Genomic DNA, 12,861 nt, shown 5'->3' on the forward strand with positions numbered 1-12,861 from the left:
GTTTATTCATTCGGTTATAACGAAATTTCGATATAACGAAAGAAAATTGCCGGTTCCGAGGACTTCGTTATAAAGGGAGTCCACTGTATTCAAAGTGCATATACACACAATGGAATAGGAAATTGACATCTCACAAAGAAAGCCTGTATTGCTTAATATTTAATGTTCAATGGGTAAACAATTACTGGCATACTCCTGTTCACTGCATGGGATAAGCATAACCTTCCCATGCATGTAACATGATTTTCCACCTCCTAACCTAGCACATATTTGACTGTATAATATCATCATGCTCTAACTCTGCAGTTAATGCCATTTCACCTAGTACAGTACATTCAATCTACGAGTCCATTCACATCAAATCCATCCAACAATGCGGAGACTCAAATATATCTAATATCATTTCAGTCGATCAGTCTATGTTGACTGAGACTCCCACCCCAAGCATCTCTTACCGGGAGATTTTCCTGCCTGGACCCCGTAGCAAACTGGAGACTCTGATCTTGCGAACATGCTCACATCACGAGAGCAAAGCACGACATCCCTTGCAGCCAGGGGTCTAGAGCCCTAATGTGGGCTCAGGAAGCGCTAGGTTAATTGATACTCTCTGGTGCTACCATTGCTTTATTTTTGAACATATATGACAAAACCAATGTTGTGCAGGAGAAAGCTGAATTATAATGTCTTGAAGGCATTATTTATCATTTGCAGATGAAACAAAAACCAAATTTTAGTGCTTTCAAAATAGTTCTAAAATGTGAGTTAGGGATAGAAACAATCAATGTTAAAGTGTCACACAGCGTAATCAATGTTAAGTTTTGTGAAATATACAAAATGAAAATAATAGTGAAGATAAAGTTGTTTCTAAAATAAACCATCTAAATTTATGGTTTATTGAGAAAAAGTGATATATCTTTATATTTTAGGCTTTATTGCAAAATGTTTACATGGTAGGATGTTTTGTGAGACAACTAACCTACACATATGCATCACATGTGATAACTCAAACATTTTTTATAATCACTGCTCCCAATGGTAAACATCACCTTTAAGCAGGAGACACACAGCTAGAGTGGGAGAGCAGGAGATTTGTTAAAGTGGGCTCAAAGTGGAAGAGTTGGAGTCTTTGTGTTGACTTCTCATTCTCTTCAACGAAGAACAAGTCAAAATGGTCTCATCTTTTCAGTCCATCATATGCTATCATGTGGTAGGTTTCCCCACATATATAATGTGACATCTTTGCAAAAGTGCTATTTGATAAACATCACTTAATACTATTAAATGAGTCAAAGAATAGTAGTAAAATAAGAGCATATGCAAGGACTGCCATGGTGGAAATTTACAAAAAAATTCCTGCAATCGATATGCTTTTATTTTTCTCGTGTTTGCCATGTTTGATTCATAAACAAGAAATAAAACAGGATTGATTGCCAGCAATTTAATTGCTTGTCTTGTCAGCAGGCTCTTTCTGTCAAAGACCTCCTGTGGTCATTCCTACAAAAGGACTTATCTCCTTGATGTCACTCAGACCAAGGCTACCAGTTCTTGTCGCAGCCGCCTGGCTTTGTCCCTGAGGAGGGCACGCTCCATGTAGGGCATCGTTACAGCCAGGGGTAGGGCTGAAGGAAGCAGGGCGAGGAGGGTGGAGGCATCCAGCTCCTGTACCAGGTAGCCAAGTACACCTGGAATCATGTGAGGGGATTTAAAAGACAAATTCTGTCTGTCCTGAGCCAAACCAAAGGTGGCAAAGTGACACATTTTAACCATGTCAAAATGCAGTGTTATAGAAAATTGGTGTAACAAAAATTTACGGTTAATCACCTCTGCTGCATCAAATAACCTATTGCACTATTTCGATTTCAATTTGATTTATTCAACACTTTCAGTATAAACACAAGAATATACAGAAAATTGACAACACCATACTATAACAAAGAAAAGAATGCTCACAATAATCATCAGTATAACATTACGAATATACATTTGAAAGTGTTCGGAGACAGACAGGAAGGCTATGCCTTCTATAAAATTGCACTACTTGCAAAGCTGTAGTTTGATAATAGTACTGATGATTATCGTATCCATTTGATAACACTACAGGCAAACCTAAAGTATTACAATGCTGAAGGATCTACCAGTTTGTCACTTGAGTGTGCATTGAATAATATCTAAACTACGCAACAATAAATACCTGTCAACATGTAAATTTGCAGTTTCCTGCAGTTAAAATCGTGACTAATCATTCTGTGGATGTAGCAGGATTATAATGCCTGCAATAATAAGTTTCTTGGGTACATAAAGGGTACACATAGCAAAGAAAACTCTTAATCAAGCAGAACAGAAAAAAAAGTGCATTACTGGCACAGCAGCATTGATATGATAGTGATTATGTGGCAAGATTTAGTGTGTGACAAAATGTGCTATGTTTAATGCACTGACACATTCTTTCCATTCACTGCACAACAGGCATTCATTCAACACAATTTTTTTTTAGTTGTCATGACTATAACAACAGCAGTGGTAGTCACGCTTGTGAATGACTGTGAGTGTATGTTCTTGCAAAGGGCTTCAATCAGGGGGGTGTTTCATCAACGTTTGTCAGCGCTGACAATTTCAGCAAAATCCTTGGTTTTGATTGGCTGAGATGCTCTGGTCACTGACTGTTACTATGGTGATTCAAGTTGTCAGCACTGACAAACGTTGATGAAACACCCCCCAGGGATATTGTAGTGTTTCACACCAGGCAACCGAGGATACATTTCACACCGGGCATATGCCCGTTTGTTCAGAGTATTTAAAACAAATGACAAAGAGCCCTCTTAAGGACCTAGGAACCCCATGGTTATATAATGCACCTGCCCGTTATGCATATTTAGGACCTGTATGTAGGCGAAAAGTTTTCACACTATTCAAATGGGAACATTTGAAAATATTTACAAGTATCTTCGATAACTGTGAATGCACTTATTCAATACATGAAGCCCATTTTTTTTTTTTTTTTTTTTTTTTTTTTTTTTTACTAACTAAACTGAATTAAGTATTATTTTTTTATGGTTTTCAATTTTGATTAGTCAATTTTTTAGAAAAAAAAAGGAGTAAAGTATCATATACACAGTTGAAGCATCTTAGAGGAATGTGTGTGTGTGTGTGTGTGTGTGTGTGTGTTTGTCTGTCCTTCTCAGAGACTCCCACCCCAAGCATTTTCTAATCGGGAGATTCTCCCGCCTGAAACCCCTAGCAAACGGGAGACTCCAATTTGATGTGCGTGAAGCGTGAAGTTCCTTGCAGCCGGGGGTCCAGGGCCTGCTTAAGGACCCTGGAAGCTCTAGGGTTCTAGATGCTCTCTTGTGCTATCTAAGGCTTATTTTTCAACATACAATGCTATTAAGTAAGAAATCATTTCAAGAGGGAGACACAGAGCTGGGGGGGGGGGGGGGGAGAAATTAAATCTCAAGCAGGAGAACGGGAGATTTTGCAAAAATGGGCTTTCGGCGGGAGATCTCCCGTCGAAAACGGGAGAGTTGGAGTCTCTGCCTTCTATATCTCTTCCTTTGTTTATGGACATCTCTCCTCTCACCTGATAGCATCTGGAGTGAGACAGTCTTCCTAGTTTCCATGCCATCAGTGGTTTTCTCCTCCATGCCTCTAACCAGGTCTGCTAAGACGTGTGCCCACAGCTCTGGGCTGTGACCACAGTGCTGGCTGGAGAATTCTACAGCAATGCTGGGGTACTCCTGAATCACCAAAGACAATGCCCCCTGCAGTAATCACAACAAGAAATAATATCAATATCTGGCTCTGCAAAGTTGAGGCACCTCAAGAATCTGTAAGTGTTACATTTTACTTCATAAGGGATGTAAGCTTTTAGAAATACTTCCCTTAGTTTTCACACACTCGAATGGAATGTACATTGTATCTAATAATCTCACGACATTTATTCAAAGGAAATCAAAACCTGAAGAGAAATGTGGATTGAATGAAAGCAGCAACATTGGTAAAACACATCAGTGAAAGTTTGAGGAAGATCAGACAATCGATGCAGAAGTTATGAATTTTTACAGTTTTGGTGTTGGAACCGCTGGATGAGGAGACTACTTGAGTTTATGACATCATGCGTGGACAACAATTATTAAAAAAATGAAGAAAAAAATTCAACGTGCTTTCAATTTTCTAGCATAATGAAAGAGCATTCGACTTACCTCTTTCAGAAAGCAGGGAGAATAATTACTGCCCTTAACAAAAGTCAGTATCAAGTTGATGGAATGTGTGATTTTCATGAAAATTAATTTTTGTGGAATTCCTTTATATTTTTTTTATATTGTTGTCCATACATGACGTCATTACCTCTAGTAGTCTACTCATCCAGCGGTTCCAACACCAAAATGTTAAAAATTCATAACTTTTGCATCGATTATGTGATTTTCCTCAAACTTTCACTGATGTGTGTTTTACTAATGTTGCTGCTTTCACTCAATCCACATTTCTTTTTGGGGTTTGGGTTTCCTTTAAAAAAAATTAGATGCTTGCTGTGACTTCAGTGCATTACAATTAGTCACAATAGTGTGACTGTTGCTTGCAAGGAGTACATACCTTGTAGCTATACATTCTAAACTGAGGCTCAAAGAATTCATATCACAATCGAGACTAAAGGATGCTTAGCACACAGAGTATGTGTATTTGTATTTGTGTGTGTGTGTAAAGATCACCTTGATGTCCAGCTTAGCTTGGCAGAGAAGCTGGAGTGACCCCCGACCTCTTCCATCTTTCATATCCTCTGTCTCCTCGATGACATAGACAGCAACCTCTGAAGGCAGGTGATCGGAGCAGAGAAGACTCTGGTATGGTACAGACAGACAGACAGACAACGGACTGAATACTACAATCAAGAAACTGAAACATCACTCAACCATGCCAAACATGTATATGAGTAGTAATAAAAGATACTTAATGCAAACTAATGTACAAGACTAGTTCTACACGTCAGAAAAAGATCACTTACACTTCAAGACTGCAATCTATCTAATGTACATATATTGCAGCAAGGCAACAATGTGTAGATCAAAAGGAAATTTATCTTGTGTACAAAAAAGCACGCTCTCATGACTCTGCATACTGGTATTGTCTTCTCAAAATCTATCGTTCACATGGCACTCATTTGATTCTATGTAACTTCCTGATTTACATAAATTCTGGTCACTGTCATTACACTATCATCAGTCTCATAAAAACACTGATATAAGTTATAAGGCTGTTTTTATCCAAGACATCATGAACTGAACAATATCATCAATTAAACATCCAATCACAATTAAATCCTTAAAATCATCATCATCACCATATTTAACAATGCAATTCTCACCTGCAAGGGCTGTGTTTATCTACCTCGAAAGAGAGAATCTTATTTCAAAATGTGTTTCAAATGGTGTTTACAAACGTGATTTGAAACACTTTTCTCATGGTGTCACTTTTATCTGACCATCATATAATCGTGATTCGAGTGCTGTCACCGCGCAGCTGCTGTGCGCTGTTCAACCCAGGAAGTAGAGGTCAACTATGAACCACCGAACATGCTTTCATCATTCACGCATAAACAGTGAGTAGAAAACACACATGGCGCAGGCTTTCCTCTGCAATCAGAAACAGCTTGAAGTTGACCTGCGCAGCTCTAAGATATGAACGTGTTTCAAAACGGCATTGCATGTATCTACTTGCAGAAAGGCAATCGTGGTCACAAATGCATTTCCAATTGCCCCTGGAATGGTGTTTTAAATCAACGTTTCTACATGTGTTTGAAAACACAGTTGCATTTATCTGTTACCCGAAAATGCCTTAACCCGTTGAGGATGGACTGATTTTGTTACAACACGCATTTCCCAAGACACTTGCCCGAGTATACTCGGGACTCGTTGTCAACAGGATAAATACATTTAGGATCATGATGCTGCCTCAATTTTTTTTTTTTTTTTAAAGAAAAATGCACCCAAAAATACAACAATCGAGTGACCATCACCAGCCAATCATCATATCTGTTCTCTTTCTTTATATCAATGCCTTCAATTCCGTGTGGGTCACCATCAATCGTTCCTACCACCTCTACCACCATCACTCTCCATATCTCCATCACCATTATCACCATATGCCCACCTGTAATCTCATGAGGACTTCATTACAGCAGCAACATGGACAGCTGGCACCACTCTTGGTAGTGGTCTGAGGCTGGGTGACTGACCCGCTGCGACCCCTCTGTAGCCTCCAGGATCTAGCCTTCTGCTCCAGGCTGGTACATGTTTGTCTCAGAGAACCTGGCAGTAACAGCAACCACACCTACATCATTACTCAGCAATCATTCCTACAGTCTTGCACATGTATAAGTCTGAAACTAAACTCATGTGAAATGTCTAAACCTCAATTCACTAATTCATGAATGTGTATCACTTTCATCAAAAACTTTACGGAACAATTCCATTAAAAAAAAATTACATGCAAAAATTTACAATAATATACATTAGTTATTTTATATCATAATGGTGATATGCTTATACTTTTACAATAAATCAGTTGTTTAAATGAAGAGGCAGAAGAAGATATACTATTTCTTCTAGTGGGAAGTTTTTGTCTAGATCACAAATAGGCTATCAAGTATACTCTTATGACTTACATGAATACAGCCACACCTTAGTTTAAAGCCCCCTATTTATCAATCCTATGACAACATACTTTCTATCTTGCTCCTCATATTCCTAAAATGCTTGAAAATATTTGCAAGAGCAATACACGTATTGACAATCATCATACCATAATAGTTGTGTGGTAAGTGCCGTTTCAATTATTTCTTTCATTGGAAATGGAATGCTAAAACACTGTATAAGTCATTTGCAATGCTAATCTCATACACCAAAATTATCCAGTCACTTTTGAGCTGATAAACCCTGATTTCCAGCACTTTCGATTTCTTCTGCATTGGGTCGTTCTCAAGGCTTGAGAACGGCGAGAACATGCTTGCCGAAACGTCAGAATTGGGTAGGCCCTTTTCAGGGCCACACACATAATACCCTAGCAAGAATAAGTGGTGCACCGTTAAGCCTTCTACCACCCAACGTTCTACTGCCACGGAAGCCTTCAAAGATTTCTTCTTCTGCATTTTTGTGTCTACAGGAAGGTGTACTTTGAGTAGTGTCCGAGAAAATAAAGCAAAATTCCTTTAATCTATTCCACAGCTATACAGCAATTGATAAATTCATCTACAAATGACAGATTAACAGCTGAGAGCATTGACATCACAACATGTTACTTCACACTATGGCAGACTAAACCCTTTGCAAATGATAGCTACCTTGAGGGTTACTACCAAGAAGTTATTCAAATATTCGGACAATATCCATTCTATTCTCTTCATCATGCTTCACTTACTGCACTACCAAGTTGCTACACAATGACTGAAAATTAGGGGTAGATTACAACACTAACCTTGGAAAGGGGCCAGGTTGTTCAGCCAGCTAAATCTTGCTGCAAAGCATCCATCTCCTTGAGGCTGAAAGGATGACATGAAAAGATGGACACCTTGTGGAGTGTGCTAAATGCTATATATTTCATGGAAATTCCTTAAATAAGCAAATGCGCTAAGTCTTCTTTGTATTTGCTGATTTCCTTCAAACGGCATCTTCCTTTTAATACAGGTCAGCTTCAGCTCCTTGCTATTTTAGCGTCAAACAAAAGCAAACCTCATTTTATGTTGAAATACTTACTTATTCTAATCTCAACTTATCCTTGCCCTGGCCTAATCAAATTGTCCGTAATAACATGGTACTCTTACAGACATAGACCATTGACTATAGAAATGTCTCGTCAGAAATCATCCAAATTCACTGCACTTTATTTCTGTATGACTACACTGATGAGTTACACTGAATTCTTTCCATGTTTAAGTTAATAAAATAATAAATGACTTTCAGAATGATCTGATCTTTGATTTGACTCTTTACCATCACAACGTAACTCATATATTAATCATATGAAAGTGTGCACAGTCTCCATTCAATTTTAATGCACTTTTCTCAAATCAATGGAAAATTATACAATTGAATTCCAAAATTCATCAACTTTTGATCTCAGGCAGATTTCCTGGAATTTGAACAAGCATATTGTCTACAGGTAATCATTGCATACTTGCTTGAATTTCACCACATGCTTCTTGAATTATTGCTCAAATGCTAAACTTTGCATCAACTCTGTCACCCTTGTGTCCACTATTGTAACTCACCTCATTCAAACATGGTAGTAGATACATAACAAAAGTCAAACTGTGAGCAAGCTGTTTTCCTGTCAAGACGGTAAAAATATCAACACATAAACAATACAACGACTGTTAACATTACGCTTGTAGTGGAACTTTGTGGCAAGATAATGAGACTGAATGTCAGCACATCATCTGATGGTAAAGCAGTGTTCACAGGCATCCACAGATAAAATATATCAGAAGCCTACCACATGAGCATGTGTCCTTCTGCATGCCCTGGAGGTGTTCATCATGGATGGGTGATCTGCATGGAGCAGCTGGCTGAGATAAATTGGGACGATCTCCTCCTATAAAGATAGAGTGGTACAAGAGATGATGAATGCATTTTAGTTAAATCTTGAAAATTTCTCATTGAAGGCTCTTGATATTTTTCCTTACTTAACCCCTAAAAGATCAAGGTACAGTCAACCTCGGATACCTCGAACTCGGATAAGCCGAATATCGCTTACCTCGAAGGCAAAATGAAAGTCCCGATTGTTCCTATGGAGTTTTCGTGTGTTAAAATTCGCGTAGCTCGAAAAAAACTAACTCGAAGTTCGGTTACCTCGAAGGGAAATCTCATGTCCCAATCTTAATTAACTTATTGTTTTTCCCAGCATGTTGCTCGAATTGAAATTGCAAACATCACTCAGCATTTATGATGAAGCGCGCGTGGACAGTGAAGACATGTCACAAATCTTTTCACACTCGATTGTAAATATTCTGAGCCCCAAACGATCGCGCGCCCGAAGAAATACCCGCTACACAGCTGACAAGGAAAATAAGTGCCTACGTGTGTAGGCACTTACTGTGCCTACACACGTACACGGTATGCATATAGCAGCTGTGCAAATGGAGTGCTTACAATAGCACTAGGCTCTTTCTTTGACCACTCTGTTTTGATTTGCGATCGTGATAGTCATGCCGTGCGCGTACATTTCTTAACCGGCGTGGCGCACCTGCTTAGGTGTTGACAGTTATATCTTTGGCATTAATCACGGTCCGCTGTCCAAACATCAATCTCCCGCTAGTGTTTTTTTTGTTTTACTTTTTTCCTTTCACGAAGTTTGTTTCATTAATTCTCCCCCAAGAACGCAAGCTCTGAATACTTTTTTTCCAGCAATGCGATTATGAAAAATGTGTGGTATATAATCTGGAAGTATAGGCCTAGCATAATAAAGAATAGTATAGATATGATTTAACAACAGTTTATTCTGATAAATTTCGAAGTAACGGAATAATACGCTTTACGATTTTCAGACAAAAAAAAAAGAAATCATCATGTATTTTACCCCTGTTTTGACTTTAATCTTTTTTGAGTTTTCGGTATTTTTTTTTCTTTTCTAGCACAATCGTCAAGGCCCCCTAAGATTGTTTCGCTTTTTTTTTTTAATGCGAACAATCCTCTTCGGTAAATGTTTATGATTACAGTAATAGCACTGTCCTCATAAGCCATAGCCGGAATCTGATCTTGAAATATTACTCACTACTCAAGTAGCCCATCCTTCATGTACTGTGCTGCACTTATTCAGGGCTCGACACTTACAGTGGCCCGGGGCCACCAAAACGCACGTCGGGCCACCAAAAAAGTCGAATGTTTGCCTTTACTTTTGGAGATGAACAGCGGTAACAATCGGCCCCGAAAGTTGCTACAATGAATGTCAGATGATTGCTTTTGATTTTGGAAATGAATAACAGTAATATTCGACTCCATACGATACTAAAATAAATGTGGGATGTTTGCTTATACTTTTGGAAATGAATAACGGTAAGATTAAGCTCTGTACGGTGCTTAAATTAATGTCAGATATTTGATTTTGCGTTTGGAAATAGACAAGGATAACATTCGGCTCCGAAAGATACAAAAATAAATGTCGAACGATCCCTTAGACGTTCGGAAATGAATAACAATAGTATTCAACTCCGTATGATGTTTGCTTTTATATTCGAAAGTAAATAGCAATAACATTCGGCTCTGGAAGATGCTAAAATAAATTTCGAATGTTTGCTTTGACGTTCGGAAATAAATAATAATATTCAACTCCGTACGATGATAATATGAATGCCGGATGATTGCTTTTACGTTCGAAAGTACATAGCGATAACGTTGAGCTCTGGAATAGGCTAAAATGAATGTCGAATGATCCCTTTTACGTTCGGAAATGAATAACAATAACATTCAACTCCGTACGATGATTAAATAAATGTCGGATGTTTGCTTTTACTTTCGAAAGTAAATAGCAAGAACATTCGGCTCCGGAAGATTCCAAAATAAATATCACAGTCATGATTGCTTTTACATTTGGAAGTGAGTAGCAGTAACATTCTGCTCCATACGATGCGAAAATAAATGTCGGATATTGGCTATTACACATTTCGAAATTAATAACACTAACATTCAGCTGCGTTTGATGGTAAAATAAATGTCTGCCTTGACGTTCAACAATGAAAAACAGTAACATTCAGCTCCATTCGATGATAAAATGATTGTCAGATAATTCATTTCACTTTTGGAAGTGGACAGCAGTAATATTGGGCTCCGTATGATAGTAAAACGAATGTCGGATGTTTGCTTGGAAATTAAGAAATGAATAACAGTAATATTCTGCTCCGTATGATACTAAAATAAATAACTGATTGTTGCTTTTACATTTGGAAATGATTAACGGTATCGTCTGCTGACTGTGAGTGCTGCTGGTAGACACATGGAAGACCGGTACGTAGCGGTGCGACATTGCCGTCGCTCCCTGTAGCTCAAAACAGTCTTGGTGAGCTACATGTACACCCATAGTTGTGCGAAATTTTAATAGTTTGCAAAGCTAAGACTGTGATTCTTGTGTTGGATATTGTGTAAGAGATGAGGAAAAACGAATAGTGATCGAGGGGGTACCTACGCCGACGCGACAATGTACATTCAGCACGCATGTTCTGCAACCCTGTCTTGCACTCGATTACGTACCGGTATTTTCTTTTTGTTTTTATGGTGATAAGTCATTTAATTGTCCACCAGGAAACACTGATGAAAGAATAACATCGATTTTCATTCAATTCATTCATATTAAAGTCGATTCAAATCCAATTGACAAGCATACAAACTAGAAATATCACTGAAGGTGATTAATACCCCCGCCCCATGACGACAGTCTTACCCAAGGAATGATCTTTCCTTGATCTTCTGCCATTTAAATGCCGTTACCATGGCAACGCAGCTTCTGACACGTCCGAAAAATATGTCTTGCACATCTTCCCACCAAGACTATTGTGTGTGCCACATTTCATAAGCTTTTGTCAAAAACTGAGGAAGTAGTTCAATCCACAAGATCTTTCCTTGATCTTCCGCCATTAATATGCCCTTACCATGGCAACGCAGCTTCCGACACGTCCAAAAAATATGTCTTGCACATCTTCCCACCAAGACCAATGTGTGTGCCACATTTCATGAGCTTCAGTCGAATACAGAGGAAGTAGTTCAATCCGCAAGATCTTTCCTTGATCTTCTGCCATTTATATGCCGTTACCATGGCAACGCAGCTTCCGACACGTCCGAAAAATATGTCTTCCACATCTTCCCACCAAGATCAAGGTGTGTGCCACATTTCATAAGCTTTGGTCAAAAAACTGAGGAAGTAGTTAAATCCGCAAGATCTTTCCTTGATCTTCTGCCATTAATATGCCGTTACCATGGCAACGTACTTTCGGGTACTGTCAAAAAATGCGTCTTGCACATCTACAACCAAAGGCACACATCTGTACCAAGTTTCATGGAAATTGGGCAAAAACTGAGGAAGTAGTTTGCAACACAAAATTTTCCATCATTTTGGCTCATAATATGTGAGCTGTTACCATGGCAACATACTTTTTGTCACTGTCAAGAAATGTGTCATGCTGACCTATATCCTAAGACAAACATTCAATATGAATTCCATGAGAATTGGAAGAACACTGATGAAGCAGTTTTGCCATGAAGCATTTTGCCCTATATTTTACCAATAACATGCCGTTACCATGGCAACACACTTTTTGCCACTGCGGAAATATGTGTCTTGTACATTAACATATTCAGATGAACATCTGTACCTAATTTCATAAAAATTGATCAAAAACTGTGGGAGGAGTTCGCGACGCAAGATTTGTACCCATTTTTGCCCATAATATGCCGTTACCATGGCAACGTACTTTTGGGTACTGTCAAAAAATACGTCTTGCACATCTACAACCCAAGGCACACATCTGTGCCAAGTTTTATGGGAATCGGTTGAAAACTGAGGAAGTAGTTCGCGACGCAAGATTTGCAACGGACCGACCGCCCGACCGCCCGACCGACCGCCCGCTGATTCCTATATACCCCCTTCAAACTTTGTTTGGCGGGGGTATAAAAATCGGTAGGCACTGTAACAGATACCATGTTGAACATCGACAAAAATCGGATAAGTCGAAGAAAATTCGACGTACGCGTACCTCGAACCAATTTCTTCAGTCCCGACGACTTCGAGGTATCCGAGGTTGACTGTATTTGGGGAGTTTTTGGAGTGCAAAGTAAAATATGCAAAGTATCCAAAATATCCTTCAATGCATGCACTGGGGAT

General features: G+C 38.8%; 1 protein-coding gene across 1 annotated transcript in view; it reads right to left on the reverse strand.

The window, feature by feature from the left end:
* Positions 1–933: 933 nt before the first annotated feature.
* LOC139735894 (BLOC-2 complex member HPS3-like) overlaps positions 934–12,861 on the reverse strand; it is a 37,793-nt gene continuing 25,865 nt past the window's right edge. Inside the window, exons 15-20 of the mRNA XM_071646648.1 lie at positions 8,485–8,583; positions 7,468–7,531; positions 6,145–6,302; positions 4,707–4,835; positions 3,578–3,758; positions 934–1,682 (exon numbers count right to left, since the gene is read on the reverse strand). Coding sequence (XP_071502749.1) covers positions 1,525–1,682; positions 3,578–3,758; positions 4,707–4,835; positions 6,145–6,302; positions 7,468–7,531; positions 8,485–8,583 — 789 coding nt within the window. The 3' untranslated portion in view covers positions 934–1,524. The remainder of the gene's footprint in view (positions 1,683–3,577; positions 3,759–4,706; positions 4,836–6,144; positions 6,303–7,467; positions 7,532–8,484; positions 8,584–12,861) is intronic.

This window comes from Diadema antillarum, unplaced genomic scaffold (assembly GCF_040938485.1).
Source record: "Diadema antillarum isolate AM-2024a unplaced genomic scaffold, OU_Dant_1.0 seq00000604_RagTag, whole genome shotgun sequence".
In the NCBI taxonomy this organism is placed as follows: Eukaryota; Metazoa; Echinodermata; class Echinoidea; order Diadematoida; family Diadematidae; genus Diadema; species Diadema antillarum.